This window comes from Microcaecilia unicolor, chromosome 6 (genome assembly GCF_901765095.1).
Source record: "Microcaecilia unicolor chromosome 6, aMicUni1.1, whole genome shotgun sequence".
Lineage (NCBI taxonomy): Eukaryota > Metazoa > Chordata > Amphibia > Gymnophiona > Siphonopidae > Microcaecilia > Microcaecilia unicolor.
In genome coordinates, this window is record NC_044036.1 from 36,032,880 (window position 1) to 36,058,947 (window position 26,068).

General features: G+C 45.2%; 1 protein-coding gene across 2 annotated transcripts in view; it reads left to right on the forward strand.

Moving 5' to 3' along the window:
• FGGY (FGGY carbohydrate kinase domain containing) overlaps window positions 1-26,068 on the forward strand; it is a 464,206-nt gene that overhangs the window by 380,333 nt on the left and 57,805 nt on the right. For both annotated transcript variants that reach the window (XM_030205275.1, XM_030205274.1), the window contains exons 12-13: window positions 7,417-7,491; window positions 19,069-19,189. In XM_030205275.1, coding sequence (XP_030061135.1) covers window positions 7,417-7,491; window positions 19,069-19,189 — 196 coding nt within the window. The remainder of the gene's footprint in view (window positions 1-7,416; window positions 7,492-19,068; window positions 19,190-26,068) is intronic.

The following is a 26,068-nucleotide window of genomic DNA, read 5'->3' on the forward strand; positions in this document are numbered from 1 at the left end:
ACACACTGTTTCTTCACAGTGTGTATCAGAGACCCAAGAGATGGGTGTCAGGAATATCAGGAGTATGATGTGGGTAGGTGGGTCTTGTTTTTAAAAGGTGTTTGAGGCAGTACTACAGAGGGAGGTGTCTGAAGTGGGAGCACAGGAAGAGTGTTAGAGGGTATAGTGGGGTTTCAGAGCTTCTTTGCGTGTATGAAAGCCATGCCATGTTTCTTTTTCAAATGACATTTTACAGGCAAGAAATGGGGGGGGGGGGGGGGGGAGCAGTACCGAAATGTAAAGCATAAAAGAAATGGTGACTTACCAAAAATGCAAGGAAGAAAAGGGTCCATCAAACAGCGTCTGTGGGAAACACTCAGTGCTTGGTTCCACCCCCAGTTGTTCCTGCTGCTTCCTTCTATTGGCCGGCTGACATCCTAGAAGGCCCATCTCCCTGAAGATGGACTCTCATTGGTTGGCTGCTATCCCAACTCCTCCTCCCTGCAGGGCTTCCCTGATGACATCACTTTAGAGCTGTGAACTGATTGGAACCGAACTTCCTGGTGTCCTGAATGGAGGATTGGCCTAGTGGTTAGAGCACTGGTCTTGCAATCCAGAGGTGGTCGGTTCAAATCCCACTGCTGCTCCTTGTGATCTTGGGCAAGTCACTTAACCCTCCATTCCATATCATCAAGCTGATCAATCCATAGACTGGTGGGTTGTGTCCATCTACCAGCAGGTGGAGATAGAGAGCAAACTTTTGCCTCCCTATATGTGGTCATGTGCTGCCGGAAACTCCTCAGTATGTTCTCTATCTCAGCAGGTGGTGGTCACACACAGCAGCAGCTCTGGCTAGGCCTCCAAGCCTAATCCTTAGGTTTTGTTGAGGCCTGGGGTTGAGGGCTCTTTTGAGCAAGTGCAAACCTGGTGGTGCCAGGTCCCTCCTTTTCTCCCCCCTCCCGCTGGCTCCGTTTAAAAAAAAAAAAAAAAAAAAAATTTTAAACGTCTTTAAAGGCGTTTAATTCGACGTTTCTTTAAACGTTCATTGCAGCTACTCACTGGGACACCAGTTCGTTACAGCTCGGAGTGGCAAGCAGGTAATTTTACCTTTTTATAGCGGGCAGGGGGTTCCCCGATTCTTCTCCTCGTGGCATATGGCGTCGGAGGGCGAGGGCGCAAAGGGTCGCTCCCCGGATCGCTGGAGCGCTTCTAGAGGGGATGCGGGGGTTTTACAACCTGATTCGCCCTTGATGGGTGACAGTTTAGTGACCGATGAATGTCCCGGTCGTTCCTCCGGCGTGGCGGTTTTTTCCCGCCATAAACGCCCATCCCCCGCTCCTCGCCTCCGCCATCTTGGCCGGCCACGCGGCTCGGACGGCTTCTTCGTGGGCCGCCCTTGAGGTTGGAGACATTAATGCCATGAACGCCCTTAATTTGGGCGACGGCACAAGCGGCTAAAGTTAAGTGCCGTTCTTCCCGCACGGCTCCTTCGCGGAGTTTCGCGCCGGACGCCATTTTGGATGCGCAGCATGTCTCTCCCCCGCTATTGCGAGCGCCGGTTGAGAGTGCGTCTAGGGCTGTTGCCCAGGCTGCGGAAGTGCACAGTCTGGGGGGTTTCTCCCCCGAGTTTGTTTTGCTGCTGCATCAGGCTTTCCTCATGCAAAACGCTGCCCCTGCTCCCTCTTCTGATAAAGAGGTTGAGGTTCCCAGAGGTAAACGCCCTCGGGTTGATTTCCAGGCCTTGGAGGACTTTGTCTCCTCCGATGTAGATGAGGGCAGCGTGTCTGAGGTCTCCCAACGGTCCTTTGCGGATTCCTTGGAGGAGATAGATCCCCGCTCGGATGGAGCGGATGACCCCTCTGCAGCGCGGCTTTTTAGCCCAGAGGATTTGCCCAACCTGTTTTTACAGGCCATGGACACTTTGAAGATTTCCTCTCCGGAGGACGTCTCTCCCTCAGCCCCTGTTGGCTCTGCCATTATGCTGGGGACGAAGCGCCCGCCTAGATCCTTCCACGTGCATGATGCCATGCACACCTTAATTGCGGCTCAATGGGATGTCCCGGAAACGAGCCTTAAAGTGGCTAGGGCTATGTCCCGCCTCTATCCTTTGGCTGTGAGTGAACGTGAGGCCTATCTGTGGCCTACCGTGGATTCTTTAATCACTGCGGTGACTAAGAAAACGGCGTTGCCGGTGGAAGGTGGCACGGCCCTAAAGGACGCCCAAGACAGAAGATTGGAGGCGGCCTTAAGGTCGTCCTTTGAGGCAGCTGCTTTAAGTTTGCAGGCCTCAGTTTGCGGCTCCTATGTGGCCAGGGCGTGCCTGACTATGGTGCAGCGGGCTTCCCCCTCGGATCTTTCCTTGAGGGCTGATTGGCCGGCCCTGGAATCGGGCTTAGCCTATTTGGCAGACTTGCTGTATGATGTCTTGAGAGCCTCAGCTAAAGGCATGGCTCAGACAGTCTCTGCGCGGCGGTGGCTTTGGCTGAAACATTGGTCTGCTGACCACGCCTCTAAGCTGCTCTTTGGGGTCGAGCTGGACAAAATCGTGACCGATCTCGGCACGTCTAAGGGCAAGAAATTACCAGAGGTCAGGGCTCGGGCTAGTACTCGTCCCGGTACCTCCAGAGGACGGTTGCTGGAAGCCCGTCGGTACCGCCCGGGCAAGTCGGGTTCCTCTGCCCCCTCTTCCTTCAAGAGGAATTTCTCCCCCAAGCAGCATTCCTTTCGCAGAGACCGCCGTCCCGGAGGTGCTCCCTCCGGTCCTCCCCCAGGGTCTCGTACCCAATGACGGGGCCTTGGTCCACGCCCCAGTGCAGATTGGAGGACGGCTGTCCTCGTTTCTGGGCGAGTGGACCACTATAACTTCAGACGCGTGGGTGCTGGAAGTCACCAGAGACGGCTACAAGCTAGAGTTCTGCCAACCCTTAAGAGACGGGTTTGTACTCTCTCCCTGCAAGTCTCCGGTCAAGCTGTGGCAGTGCAGCAGACCTTGGACAACCTGATCCGCCTGGGTGCGGTCGTTCCGGTGCCAAAAAATCAGATTGGCAAGGGACGTTACTCCATTTATTTTGTGGTTCCAAAGAAAGGAGGTTCTGTCCGGCCTATCCTCGACCTCAAAGGGGTCAATCGGGCCTGGAAAGGGAGGCACTTTCGCATGGAGACTCTCCGCTCTGTTATAGCGGCAGTGAAGGCAGGAGAGTTCTTGGCTTCCTTGGACATCAAGGAAGCGTACCTGCATATTCCCATCTGGCCTCCTCTCCAACGCTTTCTGCGTTTTACAGTCCTGAGACGACACTTCCAGTTCAGAGCCCTCCCTTTCGGGTTGGCTACTGCTCCGCGGACCTTTTCCAAAGTAATGGGGGTCATAGCGGCCTTCCTGCTAAAGGAAGGAGTACAAGTCCATCCTTATCTGGACGACTGGTTGATCCGAGCCCCCTCTTATGCAGAGTGCGGCAAAGCTATGGACCGGGTAGTTGCTCTTGTGAGCTCCCTGGGATGGATCATCAACTGGAAGAAGAGCCAGCTGCGCCCGACTCAGTCCCTGGAGTATCTGGGAGTTCGATTCGACACCCAAGTGGGCAGAGTGTTCCTGCCAGACAATCGGATTGTCAAGCTTCAGGCTCAGGTGGACTAGTTCCTAGTAGCCTCTCCTATTCGGGCTTGGGACTACGTGCAGCTGTTGGGCTCTATGACGGCCACGATGGAAGTACTGCCCTGGGCCAGGGCTCATATGAGACCACTACAGCTATCTCTGCTGCTGCGCTGGACTCCGATGTCGGAGGATTCTGCTGTGCGCCTTCCCGTGGACCCAGCAGTGCGCAAGGCGCTGAGCTGGTGGACGCAGACAGACAAGTTGTCTGCAGGATTGCCTCTGGTGACCCCGGAGTGGATTGTCGTCACGACAGACGCCTCTTTGATGGGCTGGGGAGCCCACTGCTTGGGAAGGACAGCGCAGGGGCTCTAGTCTCCTGCAGAGGCAAGTGGTCTATCAACCTCCTGGAACTCAGAGCCATTCGGTTGGTGTTATTGGAGTTCATCCCGGTACTGGTGTTGTAGCCTGTACGGGTCCTGTCGGACAATGCCACGGCTGTGGCCTATATCAACCGCCAGGGAGGTACCAAGAGCGCCCCTCTAGCCAAGGAGGCTATGAGTCTTTGCCAGTGGGCGGAAGCGAACCTGGAGCAGCTTTCAGCGGCCCACATTGCCGGAGTCATGAATGTCAAGGCGGACTTTCTCAGTCGCCATACCTTGGAGCCCGGAGAGTGGCAGCTATCGGCTCAGGCGTTCTTGGACATCACGAAGCGCTGGGGCCAGCCGAGCCTAGATCTGATGGCGTCATTGGCCAATTGCCAAGTGCCGCGCTTTTTCAGCAGAGGACGGGACCCTCGATCCCTGGGAGTAGATGCTCTTCTCCAACAGTGGCCGACACAAGAGCTCCTCTGTGTTCCCGCCCTGGCCCATGTTGGGCAGGGTGCTAGACCGGGTGGCAAAGCATCCCGGCAGGGTAATCCTGGTGGGTCCGGATTGGCCCAGTCGTCCCTGGTATGCGGACTTGATCAGGCTCTCAGTCGACGATCCTCTGCGGCTGTCAGTGGAGCAGGGCCGGTTACATCAGGGTCCCGTGGTGATGGAGGATCCCTCTCCCTTTGGTCTTACGGCCTGGCTATTGAGTGGCAGCGTCTGAGGAAGAAGGGCTTCTCAGACAAGGTCATCGCCACTATGCTGAGAGCGAGGGAAACGCTCTACTTCTACTGCTTACGCCAGGGTTTGGCGTATCTTTGCAGCATGGTGTGAAGCAGGCTCACTTTCTCCCTTCACTGCTCCAATTTCTTCAGTGTTGGCGTTCCTGCAAGAAGGTCTGGAGAAAGGCCTGTCGCTCAGTTCCCTTAAAGTCCAGGTAGCGGCTCTGGCTTGCTTCAGGGGCCGCCTGAAGGGTGCTTCCCTGGCTTCGCAGCCAGATGTGGTGCGCTTTCTCAAGGGAGTTAATCACCTGCGCCCTCCTCTGCACTCAGTGGTGCCTGCGTGGAATCTCAACCTGGTGCTAAGAGCATTGCAGAAGCCGCCTTTTGAACCCTTGTCGAGGGCATCTCTGAAAGACCTGACGTTGAAAGCAGTCTTTTTGGTGGCTATCACTTCAGCCAGAAGAGTTTCCGAGCTCCAGGCGCTCTCATGTCGAGAGCCTTTTCTGCAGTTCACTGAGGCAGGAGTGACTATTCGCACAGTGCCTTCCTTCCTGCCCAAGATTGTTTCTCGCTTCCATGTGAATCAGCAGCTCTGTCTCCCTTCCTTTCGTAGGGAGGACTACCCAGAGGAGTACTCTGCTCTTAAATATCTGGATGTGAGACGAGTCATCTTCAGATACTTGGAAGTGACCAATGATTTCCGGAAATCGGATCATCTGTTTGTCCTGTTTGCAGGTCCTCGTAAGGGTCTGCAGGCTGCTAAGCCTACAGTGGCAAGATGGGTCAAGGAAGCCATTGCAGTGGCTTATGTGGCCGCGGGGAAGGTGCCGCCTATCCAGCTGAAGGCTCACTCCACGAGAGCTCAGGCGGCCTCGATGACAGAGGCCGGATCCGTCTCCTTGGAAGAGATATGCAAGGCGGCAACTTGGGCTTCGGCTCATACATTCTCCAAGCATTACCGTTTGACTGTGGCTGCACGGGCGGAGGCCCGGTTTGGAGCTTCAGTGTTGAGGTCAGGGATTTCAATGTCCCGCCCTGGGTGAGTACTGCTTCGGTACATCCCACCAGTCTATGGATTGATCAGCTTGATGATATGGAAGGTAAAATTATGTATAATCATACCTGATAATTTTCTTTCCATTAATCATAGCTGATCAATCCATAGCCCCTCCCAGATATCTGTTCTGTTTTTATTCTGGTTGCATTTCAGGTTCAAGTTTAGTCTTCAGTTATTTCAGAAAGACTTCGTGTTCAAGTTCTTTCACTTGGATTCTTCAAGAGTTGAGACGAGTTTGTGTTACAGTGAGCTGCTGCATTCCTCTCCCCTCCGTTTTACGGGGCTGGATTGAGACATAAATTCTGCCGGCACTCCCTCCCGCTTCGTGCGGCTGTAGGGCAGCTTTGTACCCCTCCCGCTTCGGCGGTGTTAGGGTCAGTCAGCTCCTCCCGCGGTTGCGGTTGCAGGATAAGCCAGATCCCCCCGCATCGGCGGGTGTGGTGTCCCTCCCCCGCTCCGCGGGGATGAGCTGGACGGATTCCCCTCCCCCACTTGTGTGGGGATGAGCTGGGTTAATTCCCCTCCCCCGTTTCGGCGGCGGTGAGCTGGGCAGAGTGTCCCTTCGTGGGTGTAATTCTCTAAGTGCTGAGTCCTGCGGATGGAGCTTTGATATCGACATACTGAGGAGTTTCCGGCAGCACATGACCACATATAGGGAGGCAAAAGTTTGCTCTCTATCTCCACCTGCTGGTAGATGGACACAACCCACCAGTCTATGGATTGATCAGCTATGATTAATGGAAAGAAAATTATCAGGTATGATTATACATAATTTTACCTTGCCTCAGGTACAAACTTAGATTGTGAGCCCTCCTGGGACAGAGAAATATCCAGAGTACCTGAATGTAACTCACCTTGAGCTACTACTGAAAAAGGTGTGAGCAAAATAATAAATAAATAAATAAAAATAGCCTCCCTGTATAGTTAAGGAAAGTCAAGGGCCTAGAGGAAGCATTTAGATCCAGGTGGAAGAAGAGGAAGTCTGGTCCAGGAAGCCGACAACACTGGCAGTTTGCATGCTGCATGAGAAGTGAGGAATGACTGTGCTGGGGAAGCCACGCTAAAGGACTTCATACTGTAGTGGAGTGGGGAAGCAACCCATAAAGCCTTTAGGCATCAAAGCCGACAAATCTCAAGTTCTGCCACTATATATATAATTGCTAGATAGGTTATAAAACAAGGGTTCATGCTGCACTCTTTATCAGCCTTGGAGTCATAAGTGTACAGCACATAGTGCTTTCAGAACACACAAGGAACTCATTATGCCTGAATAAGTAAAATTAAACTGTTTTTTTTTTTCCTAACCAGGACAATCAGGGTATGCAAATAGGAGCAGAAATGGATTTGTCACTCATACAGAGGCTCGCATTTGTTGCTGCAGGCAGTTGTGTCTTGAATATATTATATTCTGAAGATAATGCTGTCATGTCACCTGTCATTTTATTATTTTATTTATTTATTTATTAGGATTTATTTACCGCCTTTTTGAAGGAATTCACTCAAGGCGGTGGACAGTAAGAATAGATCAAACGTGAGCAGGAGGCAATTAGAGCAGTAAAAATATTCGAACAACAATACAAAGTATGGCATGGTATACTACTTGCAATGACAACACAATATGTACTAGAACATTATAATTGGTAGGGAAAGGTAAGTCATAAATGAAATAGATTTTTCTTTTTTTTTTTTTTAATGTAGGTGGTTGGATTGACATTGTCCCATAGCCTTGACGATCTTGCTGTTTACTACTTGGCAACAATTCAGGGCATCGCTGTAAGTCAGTATAAAGTAATTGAAGTCACTTTTCAACTGTATAGGCCACATAACTTTAAACAGATAGTTAACCTTTTAAATTTATGCAGATTTCCAGCAAGCTGGAATGCCTAAGAAGGATCACTGAAGAACCACATGTAACTTTAAATGGATATCTTATTCATTTAACGTTATTCCAGTCATTTATGCATATGAAGTTAAGTGCATAAGTGATCCATTTTGTGCAGGGGTGTTTAATCTTTTTTGGTTCATGCACGTCTTTAATTGATGAATGAGACCCTTGCACTTCTTTCCTAAGCCATGTATCCGCTAATGACTACTGACAGCTAACAGTGCTAACGTGTCACTAAAATTACAGCAGTATATTATCACCCTAATTCTGTATATGGTGCTCAAAATTATATCTGCAATTTAGTTGATAAACGACCGAATTAGCACCGGTAATTGGATGCTAATAATCAATTATCAGCACAAATTTGCATTAATTTTAATTTACGTGCACATCTTTAGGCGCCAGAATCCACAAGTAAAATTTATACATGGATCCAAAAAGGGGGTACGTCCATGGGAGGGGCATCGGGGCATTCCTGGAATTTGCGTGCAGTTTTATAGAATAAGGGAAATCTGTGGCTAATTTAGGTGTGTGAATTTACACCAGGTTTTACTTGGTGTAAATCCAGGCGTGGATCCCGGTGCGAAATGCTGTTCTCTAAATGGCATCCGACTCTGAGCGCCAGTGGCGTAGCTAGGTTGGGCGCCAGGGGACCGGCCGCTCCCCCAAACGGAGTTTTGCCGGCGCCTATTTTTTTCTTGCCGTGTTGCATTGAAAATGTTCGCCGGCGGAAGTCCGCTCTCACGCCGCTTTTGCTCCCCCCACTCCGTCAACCTGGCTCCATTTCTGCTGAGCGCCATTCATAGAATAGCGCTTAGCGCTAATATGTCTTGGCGCCATATGCAGAATTCTGTCCTGTACACCAAAGAAGTCACACTTAAAACTAAAAATGCTACATAAAGGGTCCTGTTTACAAAGTCATGCTAGAGTTTTTAGCGTTCCCTCCTGCTAACTGTATAGATGCCCATAATACTCCTATGTACATAATGCTGTTGAATAATGTACCTGTGTGAATAATAAGTTACCTGTGCAGGTTCCTTTGAAAACTGTTCCAACAAATGATGTCACTCTTGTCTTTTTTTTTTTTATTATTTATTCATCAATTTAATTTTACACGCTTAACATGCAATTGAAATACATTGCATAACTTGAATAATAAAAATAAGAACAAAATTAACTATAAATATCAAGAATTACGGGCTCACACATTAGCCCTAGGAAAAAACAAGTTATACAATTAATTAGACCACAACTAAACAGTAGAAGGGGGGAGTGATTTAGATAATAGGAGATCTCAAAAGAGGAAACAAAAAAAAACTTTGCATATATGGCCTGGCCTATATATTCCCTTTATATCTTTATAATCAGATGATATCACTTACTCTATAGGTTTAATGGACAGTTTTTTCATTTCTAAAAATGCTTTAAGATGTTCTGGCTCAAAAAAGGTATACTTAACACCCATATATTTAATCAGACATTTGCAAGGATATACAAGTAAGTATGTTGCCCCCAACGCTCGGGTCTCCTCTCTAAACAACAAAATTTTTTTTCTCCTATCTTGGGTTGTTTTGCAAACATCAGGGTATACCCATACTCTCTGACCACAAAAAGTTTTCATAGCATTTTTAAAGTATAACTTCAAGACTGAATTCAAGTCCTGTTCAAAAACAAATGATATCAATAAGGTTCTTCGTTGATCTATTTCAGAAAGAGATGTTTCTAATGTCACTCTTGTCTACACAGTCTCAATATGTTGCGTCATATTTGAAGACCCTTCTTTTCACCCCTTGTTAACAACCCCTGATTTAGTGGTTGGAATTCTCATATAACCAATGGACAATTTACAATGCTGCCCCCATCGGACCCTTAAACCAGGCCCCTTGTTAAAATGGATAATTTGGGCCACTTAGTTTCAATGGTCCAAGTTATCCATATAAGTGGTGCAATTTTTTTTTTAAAGCCTTTATGCGATCGAACTGCCACTGACTGCATAAGGGCTTCTGAATACTAACCTGATTCACACACATTGAAGTCTTGGGATTTTTTGGTTTAAGGTGAAGGTTTGAGTATCCATTTTGGGAAACCTTTCGGACATAATAAATTTTATTTTATTTTATGTTGCTGTGAGAGACCTTATTGTTTTGGTGTGTTCATTTTTGTGATCTCTCACTTATCCTGATTTGTTGGTATTTTCATACTAACTTGATTTAGACAGCTAAATCATAGCCTTTGAAAGCTTACCAGGTTGAGCAGCTAGATTTAGGTGTTTAAATTCTGGGGAGGCTCGGGGATGGGGTTAGTTCACAGCAGTGGAAAAGTTAGTAGGACAGCATTGACTTTCAGCGTAACCCATCTTACTTAGCCGATAGCGGACTGAAAATCACTGCTACCTGGATATGTTTTCGCTCTGCCCTATCTCCACCCTGGCCTGCTTCTATCCTATCCAGTTAGGGGATGGCTGGCTTGCGGTGATATTCAGTGGTTAAGTGCCACTAAATATCGGGGTGCTGGCTCACTCAGTGGGGTTAAACCAAGTAGGAGCCTCCCCTGCTTGGTTAAACCCTTTTTCATATCGACCCCTCTATGTAGAAGGAGTAAATCTAGTCATCCATATTGTTACACGCCCCCCCCCCCCCAGCCACAGTTACCGAAAGCATTTTGCAGGTGGACAGCTTCCTGGCATTCCCCTCCCTCTTGAACCACAGAAAATGTTAGCTGGGAGGGTGCTGAAATCACCGTTCCATCCTCCCTCCCACTCAAAAAATTTAATGTAGCAAGCTGAGGGGTTCCAATTTCCCCTTCCCAAAACACTTCCCCAGGCAAGCTTAAAGGGCACATACTTAGTGGTCCTGTCTTGGCATCTAGCCAAGTGCCCTTGATCTCACGAAATTGAATTCTTTGGGTGAGAGGGAGGATCGGAATGCACTAAGCACATTACTTTGAATTCTTCAGGAGGGCAGAAGGATGAAGGGATGGCAAAGGACTCTCAGTTCTCCTTGATTGAGCATTTTCTATGCTACAGGATAGAGAGGTGGACGGGGATAGTGGGATACTGTTAATATGCCCAGCCCAAAATTTTCTAGGCTGCAGCTGGGAGTGAGGATTGCAGTGTGTGTGTGTGTGGGGGGGAGGGGCTGTGAGTACTTCCTAGACAAAATATCCTATCTGGACAGGAGAGGGATGGTGAGAAGGCTGCTAACACCCCCCCCCCCCCCTCATTTGAACGAGAAGGAATAGAGCTTGAAGAGGAAGATAACGTATAAATCATGTAGGTAGCAAAATGGGTATTTAGATCTGCCTATGTAACACTAGATTCTCCTAGGAACCTCTCCTGTCTGCTTAAATCGCTTCTCGCCACCTAAGTGGGGATATTCAACAACACTTAAACGGAGAATGCCGTTAACTATCCCTACAGACCACCGAAACAAAAAGTGGGCAGGTCAGGGGCAGCTCTGGGGAGGAGCCCCAGGTTATGGTGCCAACTCTGAATATCAGGTCCACAACCACATAACTTGTTTTTTTCTTTAAAAAAAAGCCCCCTTCCTTCCCCCGACAATGTCCCCTCTTTCCCACCCCTCCCCCAGCCTGCATAAAGACCACCCCACACACACCCTCAGCTGTCCAAGTAGGCCCCCGAGCCTACCTGTATCCTTGGTGGTTCAACGGAGTCATTGGGGGTAGGAGCGCAGCCCCCCTCGCTCCTGCCCTCTGCTGCGCCTCTCTAAAATGGTTGCTTTGACCTCTCACAGCAGGTATGAGAAATCGCAGCAGCCATTTTAGAGAGGCACCACAAAGGTAAGGAGTGAGGGGGCTGTGCTCCTGCCCCCAACAAACCCACTGAACCACCAGGGATACAGGTAGGCCAGGGGGAGGACCTACCTGCATGGCTGGGGGGGGGGGTGGCTTGATGTGGGCTGGGGGGAGGGAAAGAGGGGACATTGTCAGGGGCTCTTTTTTTTTTTTTTAAACCAAAAAACAAACTTATGTGAGCCTGGCCCAATATTCAGCTGGGGCCACATAACTCTTATGATGGCCCCAGCTGAATATTGACCAGGTCTGCATAAGTTCTGCTGCCCAGCCCGCCCAAAATTATCCCCCAATGTTCAGTGCTGGTGCCAGGACATGGCCCAGCACTGAATATTGGGGGATAATTTACCCAGCGACGATTAGCGTTTTAAAAAAAGCTGATCACTGCTGGCTGAATATTCGGGGGGAGTATATATTTTTAACAAAATACCATGTATAGGATCTTGAAATGATCTTTCAATTAGGACATTACTGTAAACTGTTATTATGATGATATATGTGTCCATCGATTAAATCCCAGCAGTGATATTTCTTAAACCTGAGCAGATACAAAACAAAACACAGCATTCCATAGAAAAACCTCTCATGATTGTTCCACATTTTCTGGAATTAGATGTTTGGATATATGGCTTGGAAGACAAGCACCTAAAGCTTGTAAGGAAGGAGACTTTGGCATATAAGGTCTCACAGTTACAACAACACTGAGAAACTTTCTGTTATGAATACTGCAGATTATTTATGAACAACTTCCCTTAGACCAAAGTGCAGTTTAAAAATAACCCAAGCAGAGCCTTGTTAAACTATCTTTTCAATTAGCAGCTCAACACAGGATTACAGATTTCCATTTGTGTCTAACTAGAGCATGAGTCAGACAATCTAGCATGGCTAACAGTACTCTGCAGTCCAATCACATACCTTTCAGATTTCATTTATAATATATCGTTCTATTAAAACACATGAGCATGAAATATGTATTCTTTTAGACTCCCAATCACACGGGACCCCTTTTACAAAGCGATGGTAAGCCCAATGCAGGCTTACTTCTCGCTAAGAAGGAAGTATCGCCAGGCTACCTCAACAGCCCGGCGGTGCTTCCCATCCCAGCGCGCCGTCATATCCAGTGCTACAAAAATATATTTATTTTTGTATTGCCGGTATGTACCCAACAGTAAAGGGGCAGTACTGTACGCCGCCCGCTTAGCACCAGATTAGCACTGGAGCCCTTATCGCCACCTCAGTGGGTGACTGCAAGGGCTCCCCCCCCCAAAAAAAAATAACTGCACGACAAGTGCTTCACTTGCCACATGGCCATTTCTTTAAAAAAATTAATCTGTTTATTTATTAATTTATTGCATTTGTATCCCGCATTTTCCCACATATTTGCAGGCTCAATGAGGCTTACATTGCTCCGTCATGGTATCACCATGACTGAATAAACATATACAATTAGTAATTACATAAGAAACATGGGAAAAATAGTGGATAAAGTAACATGTATAGAGAAAACATTAATGGAATAACAGATGAGACTAAAGTTCAAACGATGGATCATTATGGTATGATCTGTTAAAGAGGTGGGTCTTCAAGGATTTCCGAAAGTCGATTAGGTCATGTATTTTTTTCATAGCAGTTGGCAGTGCATTCCGTAGCTGCGTGCCTATATAAGAAAAACTGGATGCATGTGTCAGTTTATATTTTAGTCCTTTGCAGCTTGGGAAGTGGAGATTTAGGAGTGTGCGAGATGATTTTTTTGGAGTTTCTGAGTGGTAGATCTGTAAGGTCTGACATATAGACCGGAGCATCTCTATGAATAATTTTGTGAATCAAGGTACAGATTTCCCAATACCTATCTTTTACCCGGTGCGGTAAAAAGGGGGCCTCAGTGTGCATCAAAAACATGCGCCAGTGCCAACGCGGGCCCCCTTTAGCCGCAGCTTCGTAAAAGGGGCCCATAGTGACACTAAGGGGCATAGTTATCAACATGGGCTACTGTTAAAATAGTGATATTTTTCCACTCATTTGTGCTATTTTATCATAGATCCCATTTTATGCAATGAGACCTATGGGGCCGATGCTCAGAACCAAACGTGGGTGCTAGAGACGAATAGCACCGGACTAGCACCCACATTAGTGAGCGCAGAATGCTCAGAGCTGCTAGCGCGGGAGATAATGTGCTCGCCAAAGATTAGCACAAGTGATAGTATGTTAGTGAGTCAAACGGATGTTAATGAGGTCATTTCCTATTCCCTCCCAATGCTCAAAGAGCACCGCACAAAACAAAACCGCCTTTCCACTGAAAAAAATAACCACAGCTCAGAGCAGACATTAGGGTGTTTGAAGAAAGGATTCCTCCAGATTCTTTCTTTAAAATCTTCCTGTTTTTTTATAATTTGGAAGCAGAAGGAAGCCCCTAAGCAGTGGTAGTGAGAGACAAATGTGTGCGAGTCACAGCAAACCCAAAAGTGAAAGCTCATATGGGCACCTGTTTCTTGCATTTAAATATAAGCGTTCCAAATTTAAAAAAAAAATTGAAGTGCTCTTGTTGAGCATTGGGTGTGTTGACTCTGTATGTTTTCTTTGTTTTTTTCTAATAATAATTGTTACAAAAAAAGAAATTTGAAATGCTTATATTTAAATGCATAGAAAACAGACACCATATGTGCTTCACTTTTGGGTTTGCCAGGCGCATATGCACAGGAGCTGAGCTTACTACAAAACTCATCTGTATATGTGCCAAGCACGTTCCCCTACCCCTTTGCTTTCGCTTCTACAGTGCGCATATATGAATGGCAATATGAATACCATTTCCTTTGAACATTGGTGAGCTTGGTTTCTGTGCTGTTGACTTACCGCGGAAGTTCTGAGCCTCGACCAATCAGTTACTAATAATTTAATAGTAAATTTGCACATCTTTATGGTAGCCCATGTTGATAATTCCCCCCTCCCCCAACTGCTTAATTTAGAAGCACTATTCATGTCTTGGACATCCGTAAACCAGCAATTAGATGTTCATATTGCATTACCGTCTAAATTCTAATTTCCCAAAGCTGGGATATGAATGTCTGAAACTGGTGAACATCCATATGGCAAGGGGACATCATCTTGCCATGTTTTGGGACTAGGATGGAAACAAACAGAGACATTCATTCTCCATTTCGAAAGAGGAATGAGGGGGCCGATATTCAGACCACAGATGTTAGACAGGCTAACTCGCACTGTCGGCGCTTAAGCCCATATATTCAATGCCGGGCTGTTTCCGGTCACCAACATTGAATATCTGGTTTATTTTTGGCCGGTTTAAAGATGACCGGCTAAGCCAATATTCAGCGTTAGCTAGTTATCTTTAAATCGGCCAAAGATATCTCACAGCCAAATATGGCTGCTAAACCGGCTTTAAAGATCGGTGGATAGCTGGTTATATTGGGCGATATAACTGGCTATCTGCTAGGCCGCTAACTGGCAATATTCAGCGAGAGATAGCCGGTTATCCCCCTCTGAATATTGCTGGATAGCCAGCTATGTACCATTTAACTGAGTGCTTTTGAATATCAGGGCGGGGGGGGGGGGGGTGAATGTTTAAATCCAAAAAGATATAGGTTATAAAAAGGACTCCTATTGAGCAGCACTTCACTGGAGGGATTAGCAGAGGTCACCTCCTTAATGCCACAGTGGTTGATGCCCCCTCCACACACACACGTAGCCTAAAGCCAAACAGGCAAGGGATACTGGGCTCTGAGACAGTTGCAAGAAATATAAATGTTTCTGTTTCTAAAACGGCTGACACGAATGTCTATGTTCTACATAAGTACATAAGTAATGCCATACTGGGAAAAGAGAAGGTCCATCGAGCCCAGCATCCTGTCCCCCGACAGCGGCCAATCCAGGTCAAGGGCACCTGGCAAGCTACCCAAACGTACAAACATTTTATACATGTTATTCCCAGCACATAAATGTTCATGTTGCCATTTCACAACATAGTAATTCACGTGCTGCCACAAAGATATTTATGTCCCAGTTTTGCCCCATTGATAACTTCATTCATTTTTCCAAAATGGATGTTCATGCCATAGGTAACCAATGCATAAATGTCCGTTTCTCTATTCATTTTAGAACAGTTTCTATGTCAGCGGTTTCTTTCTGAAACACTTGCAATTTTGAGACATCCTGACCTAGACACCTCAATTCCCATTTGTACATCCTTTCTAAAATACTGCTGTATGTTTACAAATATATCCAAAGCAAAATATACTTCAATTATTCTTGATAAATACCCTTTATGCAGATAGGAAAATAGAACATTTTGCACCATAACCCCCTAATTCTGTAATCTTGTGCACACATTTTCACACTTAGCGTGCAAGATAATGTGGTAGGTTACAGAAAACTGGCAGTTACTTACATATGCTAATTGTTAAATTAGGTGCTAAATGACATTAATGATTAACAATGGGCCATAATTGGAATTGGCACTAATTTGCAATTAAACGCCTAACTGCACTTAGACAGTAAGATCATTAAAGATCAATCTATAATCTTAGCACCTAATTTCCATAGCGTGTAACTGAGAGAAGGGTATGGGCAGGGCAGGAGTGCACCAAGCACTTACGAGCTAAACTTTTAGAATACTGTCATCTACATGCCTAACCACTACATTTGGGTGCAAGCATTTAGCATTCCATTGAGCTTGCATGAGCGCTCGTGCCTAAATTTTGACGTGTAAATGCGGATTTACACTAGTAGTCTATAACAGCAATTATGCGCACACTTGCCATTATAGAATTCATGCTTAGTGCACAAACTTTAGCCACTCGCTATTCAGACCACGGGAGATAGCCAGGCTGTCTCCTGCAGTCACGCTAAACCTGGATATTCAAACCTGGGCCATTTCCGGTGACCAGCATTGGTTTAACTTTGGCTGGTTTGACTTTAAACGACGAAGCTGATATTCAGCACTGGCCGGTTAAAGTCAGACTGGCCAAAGTTATTCTTGGCCACCAAACTTAGCCGATCTGCCTTCAAAAATCAGCAGATAACCGGTTATATTGAGCGATATAACTAGCCATCTTTAAACCGTTAACCGGCAATATTCTCTGAACTACTGATCAATATCTCATCTGTTTGCATCATTCACTCAAACAGACTGAAAGAACAATTACCTTAGCCCCATTGTTCTTCAGGGGTATCTGATTTCACAAGATCTTTAACTCACTCTTCCTGGTATCAGGAATCTCATTGTGGAACTCACTCCCTCTGGCTACGAGACTAGAGACAAACTACCTCAGTTTCTGGAAGAGGCTAAAAACTTATCTCTTCCCAAAATCAGATACATAAGAATCTCTACTCCTCAGTCCCCCCAACGGCCTATAGAACTACATGAAACAATTACTCCTTCACACCCGATGGTGTTATAGCATTGGTTAGATAACATTGAATGTAACCAACAAGACTGTATTCACCCAACATCCCACTAATAATATTGTACTACTGCAATGGAATCTATGTGGGATGTAAAGAACAACTCATAAAGAAACTCCAGACCGCCCAAAACACAGCAGCCAGGCTGATATTCGGTAAATCACGATTTGAAAGTGCCAAACCCCTCCGAGAAAAACTGCACTGGCTACCGATCAAAGAACGTATCACCTTCAAAATCTGCACCCTGGTCCACAAGATTATCTACGGTGAAGTCCCAGGATACATAGTAACATAATAACATAGTAGATGACGGCAGAAAAAAGACCTGCATGGTCCATCCAGTCTGCCCAAGACAAACTCATATGTGTATACCTTACCTTGAATTTGTACCTGTCCTTTTCAGGGCACAGACCATATAAGTCTGCCCAGCAGTATTTCCCGCCTCCCAACCACCAGTCCCGCCTCCCATCACCGGCTCTGGTACAGACCGTATAAGTCTGCCCTCCCCTATCCTCGCCTCCCAACCACCACCCCCTCTTCCCCCCACCTGCTCCGCCACTCAATTTCAGCTAAGCTTCTGAGGATCCATTCCTTCTGCACAGGATTCCTCTATGCATATCCCACGCATGTTTGAACTCCGTTACCGTTTTCATCTCCACCACCTCCCGCGGGAGGGCATTCCAAGCGTCTACCACCCTCTCCGTGAAAAAATACTTCCTGACATCTTTACATGACGGACTTCATTGATCTACTAACCAGAAACAGAACCGGATCATCATGAACATACCAAAACCTCCACTACCCAAACTGCAAAGGACTCAAATACAAAGCAACCTATGCATCCAGCTTCTCCTATATAAGCACACGACTATGAAACGCACTGCCAAAAGCTGTGAAAACAATCTACAACCATCTAAACTTCAGGAAATCACTAAAAACCAACCTGTTCAATAAGGCATACCTCACCGACCCAACATAAAGGGTGAAAATTCTTCTTCACCCAGAGCATAATTAAACTCTGGAATTCGTTGCCGGAGAACGTGGTGAAGGCGGTTAGCTTGGCAGAGTTTAAAAAGGGGTTAGACGGTTTCCTAAAGGACAAGTACTAAATGGACTTGGGAAAAATCCACAATTCCAGGAATAACATGTATAGAATGTTTGTACGTTTGGGAAGCTTGCCAGGTGCCCTTGGCCTGGATTGGCCGCTGTCGTGGACGGGATGCTGGGCTCGATGGACCCTTGGTCTTTTCCCAGTGTGGCATTACTTATGTACTTATATGTACTTATGTAAACTCTGCAACACAGCAACACCAAAGATCTTTATATCCTTCCCTATCTTCGACCCTAATTGTACCTGAAACATATCTACCTTAGTGACCACAACATCACCTTGTATTTGTTCCTCTACCGGACTTGGCGAATGCCTTCACGGTACTATGTAAGCCACATTGAGCCTGCAAATAGGTGGGAAAATGTGGGATACAAATGTAACAAATTAAAATAAAATACTAACCAAATATAACCAACAAGACTGTATTCACCCAATGTCCCACTCATAATATTGTACCAACTTCTGTCCCACAGATGATGTAAACCACACTGAACCCTAAACAGTTGATATTGGTATATAAGACCTGATTTGAATTGAATTCAGTACCGGGTAGCTGGCTATACGGCACTGAATATCACCGGATAACTGCCTAAGGGCCATTTTAGCAGCCATTTTAAAAAAAATAAAAGCAGTAGGTACCTAACTTTAGGAGAACTTTTAAGAATTATCCCCTAAACCCTGGATTGTATATATCATGCTAAATTTTGCAAGTGTGCCTAAGATGCATGTGCACCTGAATTGATTGAGCCCTTGCATGCACATCTTGCTGTGTGCTACTCTATAAAGATCAGCGTGCAACACAAGAAACAGCATGCTGTTCGTTCCTGGTTCACTCTTCCAGTCCCATAATACCATCTTTTCAATGCTGATACCATCTTCTGTCATCATTAACTGTGGCCGACATCAATGTTTTGCCGTAGACAGTGAATGGACGTCAGCCCTTGTTCAAACAAGTCCTTTGTGTAAAAAAAGAAATTTTGTGGTTAAGGGTTACCCCAGTTCTAGAGCAGCAGCACTTGTTGTAACCATCAGTTTAGGCTAAAAACTGAGGATATTATTGCAAAATTATCTATTCTTTTGCATCCAATAGGCTTGATTCAGTTATCCTGCTTGTTTTCTTGATTTTTAGCTGGGAACAAGACACATTTTGGAAACAATGCAAGCTGCAGGGCATCGCATCAGCACCTTGTTCCTTTGTGGTGGGCTGAGCAAGAACTCCCTATTTGTGCAGATGCACGCTGATATTACGGGTAAGCCAGTCAGAGGATATGAGAACAGGAGTGTCAACCCTTCTATTATCTTCAATGTTGTTAAACCCTATCTGTTAAAATAGGCACTTTCTATGCAGGGCCGCCAAGAGACTGGGCCAGGCCCGGGACAAGGCCGCCACCGGGCCCTCTCTCCACTCCCGGGCCCTCTGCACTGACCTTAAGTGCCTTACCTTTGAAAGCGCAGCAACAAGCAGCGGCAGACTACTCCTTCCTTCCGTGTCCCGCCCTCGCGGAAGTTACATCAGGCGAGGGCGAGACACGGAAGGAAGGAGTGGTCTGCTGCTGCTTGCTGCACTTTTGAAGGTGAGGCACTTAAGTTCAATGCCAGGGAGCGACAGGGGGAATTTTGTCCCCCCTGTCCCCCCCCCCCTCTCGGCGGCCCTGTTTCTATGAGGCCCTTTTACTAAGCTATGATGTGTGCTAGCACACACTTACCACAGCTTAAAATGGCTTCCCGTGGGATACGCTCGGGCATCCTGCGGTAAGCTCCAAATCGCTGCATGCTAACCACTTGGCAAAAAAATATTATTTTCATTTTTTGTTGGAGGGGGTGTGTCTGGGGGCGTGGAGCATAGATGTTCCTGTTCTAATCAGCGCTTCCGGGATAAACCTGCATAAGGGTGCATTATGGCCACTTTTTACCATAGCATAGTAAAAGGATCCTTATATTTCCTATTTGTTAAAACTGTATATTGAAATGTTATCAAAACTATGACGGACCTTCTATGCGCATTACATTTTAGTGTTGTATTATGAACTTGAGTCCTGGTTCTGTTACTGCCCTCCATACACAAATTACCTACTAAAATTAAAGTTGATAATTATTCCTATTTTGGATTTGCAGTAATATAATCTATTAATGTCTATCCCTATCATGCCTCAAGTCCTACAGGGGCTCAGCAAGGATTATGAAAACCTAGGTTGAATTAATGTTTTATGAATGACAGTGGAAACAAATGACCTATGAAAAATACAGAATCCTGTTAAAGTGCCTTCATGTTTATAAAACCAGATGTTATCAGATCCAAGCCTTCCCTTATCTACTTCAAAAGAATCAGAAAAGTCACAATGACCTCTAAAGCAGTTTCTTGATGTTGGAAATAAAAGATTTTGTAGTGGGTATTGAGATTAAAGTTTAAACCAGAATTGTTTGACTATAACTAATGGCCAAAAACAAACGGGGGACAAAGAAGCCTTTTTCTGCTGCTCCAGAATTCCCCCACTTGTAACAACAGGGGCCCGACAGGGGATGTCAAAGTTCATCTGGCTGCAGCATTCCTGGTTCTGTTTAACTCATTAGAAGCCATGAGATAAAATAACTCGCATTCCAGAAATGGTTCCATTGCACTGGAAAGAAGAAAATGACAAGGATCTGAATATGCTTCTGTTAAAGTCGATATCACACACTTGGATGCCTGTTAAAATGTCTCTGAATCTTTAGTCTTCCTCCCTACAAGTTCTGTTTGTTCTTTAAGCAGATTCCTGACTTGCAGTGGGGCTTTTGAAGTACTCTTGAAAATGCTTCTTAACATTTAACACTCTATAAATACAGTGCAAGAGCAGTTTAGCAGCAATCTGGCCTGTTCATATAAGTAATATTAAGGGATCAAGACTGCTAGGATGATTCATCTGTATAGAAATAAATTTGACTTCTCAGCTAAAAGTACAAAGTAGAAATCTAACAAATGAGTGACCATTTAAAAAATATTATAGATTTGGCCATTTGTGAGAACTGCAGGGTCATGCATTTGGGCTGCAGTAAGCCAAGGGAACGGTGATACAAATTTAGGGGGTGAAGAACTTTTGTGCATGAAGGAGGAGCATTACTTGGGTGCAAAGGAGCCAACTTTTCAAAATTATTGGGGGTGCTAAGTCCAATGGAAATAACCCTTCCCTGGACACATCCAAGGAACTTCCTTAATATTGGGGGTGCTCAAGCACCCACAGCACCCACAGAGTCGGCTCCAATGCTTGGGTGTGATTTGTATGTGATTATCTTAAGGTGGCCAAACAGGTAGAAAAGGCAACGGCAAAAGTTGAAGGATGCTTGGATGCACAGGAGAGGAACAGCCAGTAGGAAAAAGGAGGTGATGATGCCCCTGTATAAGACTCTGGTAAGACCTCATTTAGAATATTGGGTACAATTCTGGAGACCACACTTTCAAAAACATATAAACAGGATGGAGTAAGTTCAGAGGGCAGCTACTAAAATGGTCAGTGGTTTTCGTCATAAAGTGCATGGAGACAGACTTAAAGATCACAATATGTATAATTTGGAAGAAAGGTGGGAGTGGGGAGATATGATAGAGACGTTTGAATACCTATGTGGCATGAATGCACAGGAAGCAAGTCTCTCAGTTGAAAGGAAGCTCTGGAATGAGGGGACATAGGATGAAGGTGAAAGGGGACAGAGTCAGAAGTAACCTGAGGAAATACGTCTTCAAAGAAGAAAGAGTGGTGAATTCGTGGAACAGCATCCCGGTGGAGGTGGTGAAGACAACAACTGTATCTGAATTTAAGAAAGCTTGAGACAAGTATATAGGATATCTAAGGGAGTGGGAGTGTAAATGGCATGGATGGGCAGACTGGATGAGCCATATGGTCTTTATCTGTCTTTGTTTCTCTGTATCTAGATTTGTATTTCAGTTTCTCTGTGTTTGCCACAAGCAGCAACATACTCTGAGGTACATTTCCCACTGGATTGCATAAAGCCTTCTCTACACCACAATGTTTAATATTTAGAAAAAGGGAACAGGAGGGTGGAAATCATGGCCTAATTTAATAATATTTTGATACTCATAAACAGGGTCAAAGAGTGAGAGGAGGGATCCTTCTGAGAGTGGTGGTGGGGGAGGCCAGAGTGCCACACAGAGCCCTTATGAAGAAAGCACTGGTACACAGCCCTAAAGCAGGTACAAGCTGGTTTCTCTGCAGAATAGTGTCTCGGGCAGCAAGGTTCCTTGATATCATCAATTCTTTGTGTTGGACGGCAGAACTAAGAGCTTTGAGACCGTCCTAGACTATGCCATTTTACTGTTACAGTTCCTGCTAAGCAATTGGCTATATCATCTATTCCAAAATCCAGGTAGATTTGCCAACTGGGTTCAGATTCACCCGATAGGGTTTATCCAGTTCTTGGCTTACTCCAATGCATGCAGGGACTTGTAGTCTTGCTTTTCTTAGGGAACCCAATCGGGAAATCAGAACCACAAGTCCCTGCATGCAATGGGGTAAGTTCAGGATTGGATCAACCCTGTCGGGCGAAACTAGATCTAGTTGGCAACCATAAATCCAGCAAAACAAACAGAACATGAACCCTCACAATCTCACAGACAAACCAAACACAGCGAAGGTGACAACAACAAAAGTTCAGATGATGCTTGTTAATAAAAAGGTTTATTAAAACATCCAGGACTCGACACTAGTCGTGTTTCGGCCTAATTGGCCTGCCTCAGGAGTCTTCTGGTGGATGTTTGAACTGCTAGTAAACTTTGCAGTGGTACTATGTATTACTGTATACTGCTAACAGAACCGGTAAATAGATTACAGTATCAAGAAACACCTTGTAAATATTTCTTGCAACCAAATGCTGATGCATGAATGCTTGGAAAGACAAATTAATCCAGGCCAGATGGAAATGGAGACAAAATGTCAACTTTATAATGTTGACTGGATTAGCCAAGTATAATATAAGTTATTGACAGGATATGCCTGTATTTCACCTCTAGTTTAGGCAAATGGCCTCTGGGCAAGTTATTAAAAATGAAAAAAAAAAAGGAAACTTTTTTAAAAGAGCAGATTGGTAGCTAAACTAATGCTATTCAATCTTAATTCCATCTTACATTGCATTTTTTCTCCCTAGGAAAAAAATATCAGAGTTGAGACAGCATGAGGGAGTAAGAAAGCCAAGGAAACCTTCAGTTACTGAGCTAAGACGTTTGTTGACTCATTGGTCATTATGAATAAATGTCATGGTTGACTGCTCGATGCTTGTTGCTTCACTGTGTTCTCCAACAAATAACAATGGATAATACTCAGGCTAGGGTGGGGTGGGGGTGAGATGAGGAAGGGGGAGGGGAGAGAGAGAGTGAGGAGATTCTGGATTAATATGGCAGGGGGCATGGGAAAGAGAGGAGATTCTGTATGGCTGGGGCAGGGGGGCAAAGAGAGATGAGATGCTACATAGAAAGTGGAGAAAGAGACAGGAGATTCTGGATGGGGGAGCGAGAGAGAGGAGATGCTGCATGACTGGGGAGAGGGAAGAAGGACACAGAGGATATGCTGCATGGTTGAGAGGAAAGAGAGAGAGACCAGATGGGAGATGTTTGGCTGATGAAGAGAGAGAAACACGGGTAAGGTGCTGCATGGATAGGGGGAAAAGGGAGAGGGGGACCAGACGGGAGATACTGTGGAGAAAGAGAAATATGAAGAGGAGATGCTGTATGGCAGAGGGAAGAGTTTGTGGAAGATAGAAATAAAAGAAATAGAATGGGAGGACCTGGGTGAGGGGAAATGATGGAAAGCAGTAACAAAAAAAAAAAAAGAAGACTGGATACTGAATACTAAGAATGAATGATACCTGAGTGGACAGAAGAGTCAGTAAAATAGAAGAAAGCTGAATGGGAAATATCAATGTCAAAGATGGATGTAGTGGAAGAGGTGAAGAAGACACGAGAGAAAAAAATGGATATGAGACCCTGGAAAGAGTTAAGAGAAGATAAGAAAACAGTAACCATAGACTGCGACCTACACAAATGGAAAAATTAAATGGCCAGACAACAAAGGTACAAAAAATAGTTTTATTTTTAATTTAGGGTGAAATAATATGGAAGCTGTTTTGGTCCACATTAACAGAAAATGAAGCAATACCTTTTTATTGGACTAAATACATTTTTTGACTAGATTTTGAAGGTAAAAACCTCCTTTCCCAAGTCAGTAAACTATCCTGATCTAAGGAAAGATGCTTTGGCCCCCGAAAGCTAGTCAAAAAATGTATTAAATTAATACAATAAAAAGGTATTACCATATTTTCTATTTTAGTTTTATTTTTATATATCAATTTTTAATTGGAGGAGTGGCCTAGTGGTTAGGGTGGTGGACTTTAGTCCTGAAGAACTGAGTTCAATTCCCACTTCAGGCACAGGCAGCTCCTTATGACTCTGGGCAAGTCACTTAACCCTCCATTTCCCCATGTAAGCCACATTGAGCCTGCCATGAGTGGGAAAGCACAGGGTACAAATGTAACAAAAATAATTTAGTGAGTAGACTGTCAGTTTTTAAAATTTGCATCTGCTATCTTTATTTTGTACAGTGCAGAAGGAAATACATCATTGTTTCTGTTCCTCTGGTGTTAGACTGTATGCAGAGTCCGGTTTCATGGGGTTTCGGTTTAAGTTTTGTCTACGTATTTCTTTTTTTAGTTTGTGGTTACTTATTCCATTCTTGGTGAGAGTCTGCCTGTGGTCTGCATTTGTGAAAGATAGCATTAAATGTCTATATAGAATCAATCCAGTCTGTTTAGTAGGCATATTAATGTTCTAGTGCCTACTGATATGCTGTCTGTGTAGGCCCTTGTTATATGACTCCTGAAAGTAAGTGCTATTACGGTATGGTAGAATAGCTTTATAGGTCCTGCATAACTTTAACATTTTGTATTGCTTCAGAAGGAATGGATCCTAAGGAGCTTAGCCGAGATTGGGTGGCAGAGCTGGTGGCAGGAGGCGGGGATGGTGCTGGGCAGACTTATACGGTCTGTGCCAGAACCGGTGGTGGGAGGCGGGGCTGGTGGTTGGGAGGCGGGGATAGTGCTGGGTAGACTTATACGGTCTGTGCCCTGAAAAGGACAGGTACAAATCAAGGTAAGGTATACACAAAAAGTAGCACATATGAGTTTATCTTGTTGGGCAGACTGGATGGACCATGCAGGACTTTTTCTGCCGTCATCTACTATGTTACTATGTTCACAATATGCCTAATACTAGATTTTGAATTTGGATTTAGCTTATGCCATTCTCAATTATAGCTCAGTGTGAGTTACATTCACATACACTAGGTATTTTTTCTGGAGGACTTACAATTGAAGTTTGTACCTGAGACGTTGGAGGGTCCAAGATCTTAAGGAGCAGTAATTGAATTTGAACCCTGGCTTCCCCTGATCTCAGCCCGCTTCTCTAACCATTATATACAGATAATACGTAATCCAAACATGTTTGGTAAATCAACAATAAACTAAAGGACAGCAGATCTGAAACCTGGTGGCCATTTGGCAACCTACCAAAAACATTGATAGGCAAATGATTTCATGGTTGCTAGTAACCTCATGATTTCTGTTACAGTGCTGCTGAATATCACTGTTCACATGGCCAACAGGAATATGTTTGACTGGGGAGCTAGGCTGATTTGATAGCCAAGTGTCAAAGTACCGGCATATATTTCCAAAATACTGAAAATATTGCTCTTTTTAATATGTTGTACTATTTTGGTGCATTATTTCAAAATTTTGGGCACATAATTCCTGGAGTGTGTTCAGCGTGTATAATACCATCAGTAACAGAAGTACTAAGTGAGGGAGGAAACTGTTCAAAAGTGCCCCCACTGTCCCTTTACTGCTAACACAGGTGTTGCCACCATGTCCCATCCCACCTCATCCTGGCCCTAGCCCCGCCCCACATTAGCCTCCCAAAACATCTGAGTCACCGACCGCCTATGTAGTACTGCTTGAATTGTATCCCAAGGGCTATATCAAGTGGCTTCAGTCCTTAATTCTCTGCTGATCGAGTCAGTCGATTAATGTATAGACACCAGTGCTTTTTTGTGCCTGTACGCACCAGTATGGCACACTGGCACCTTCCCCCCCCC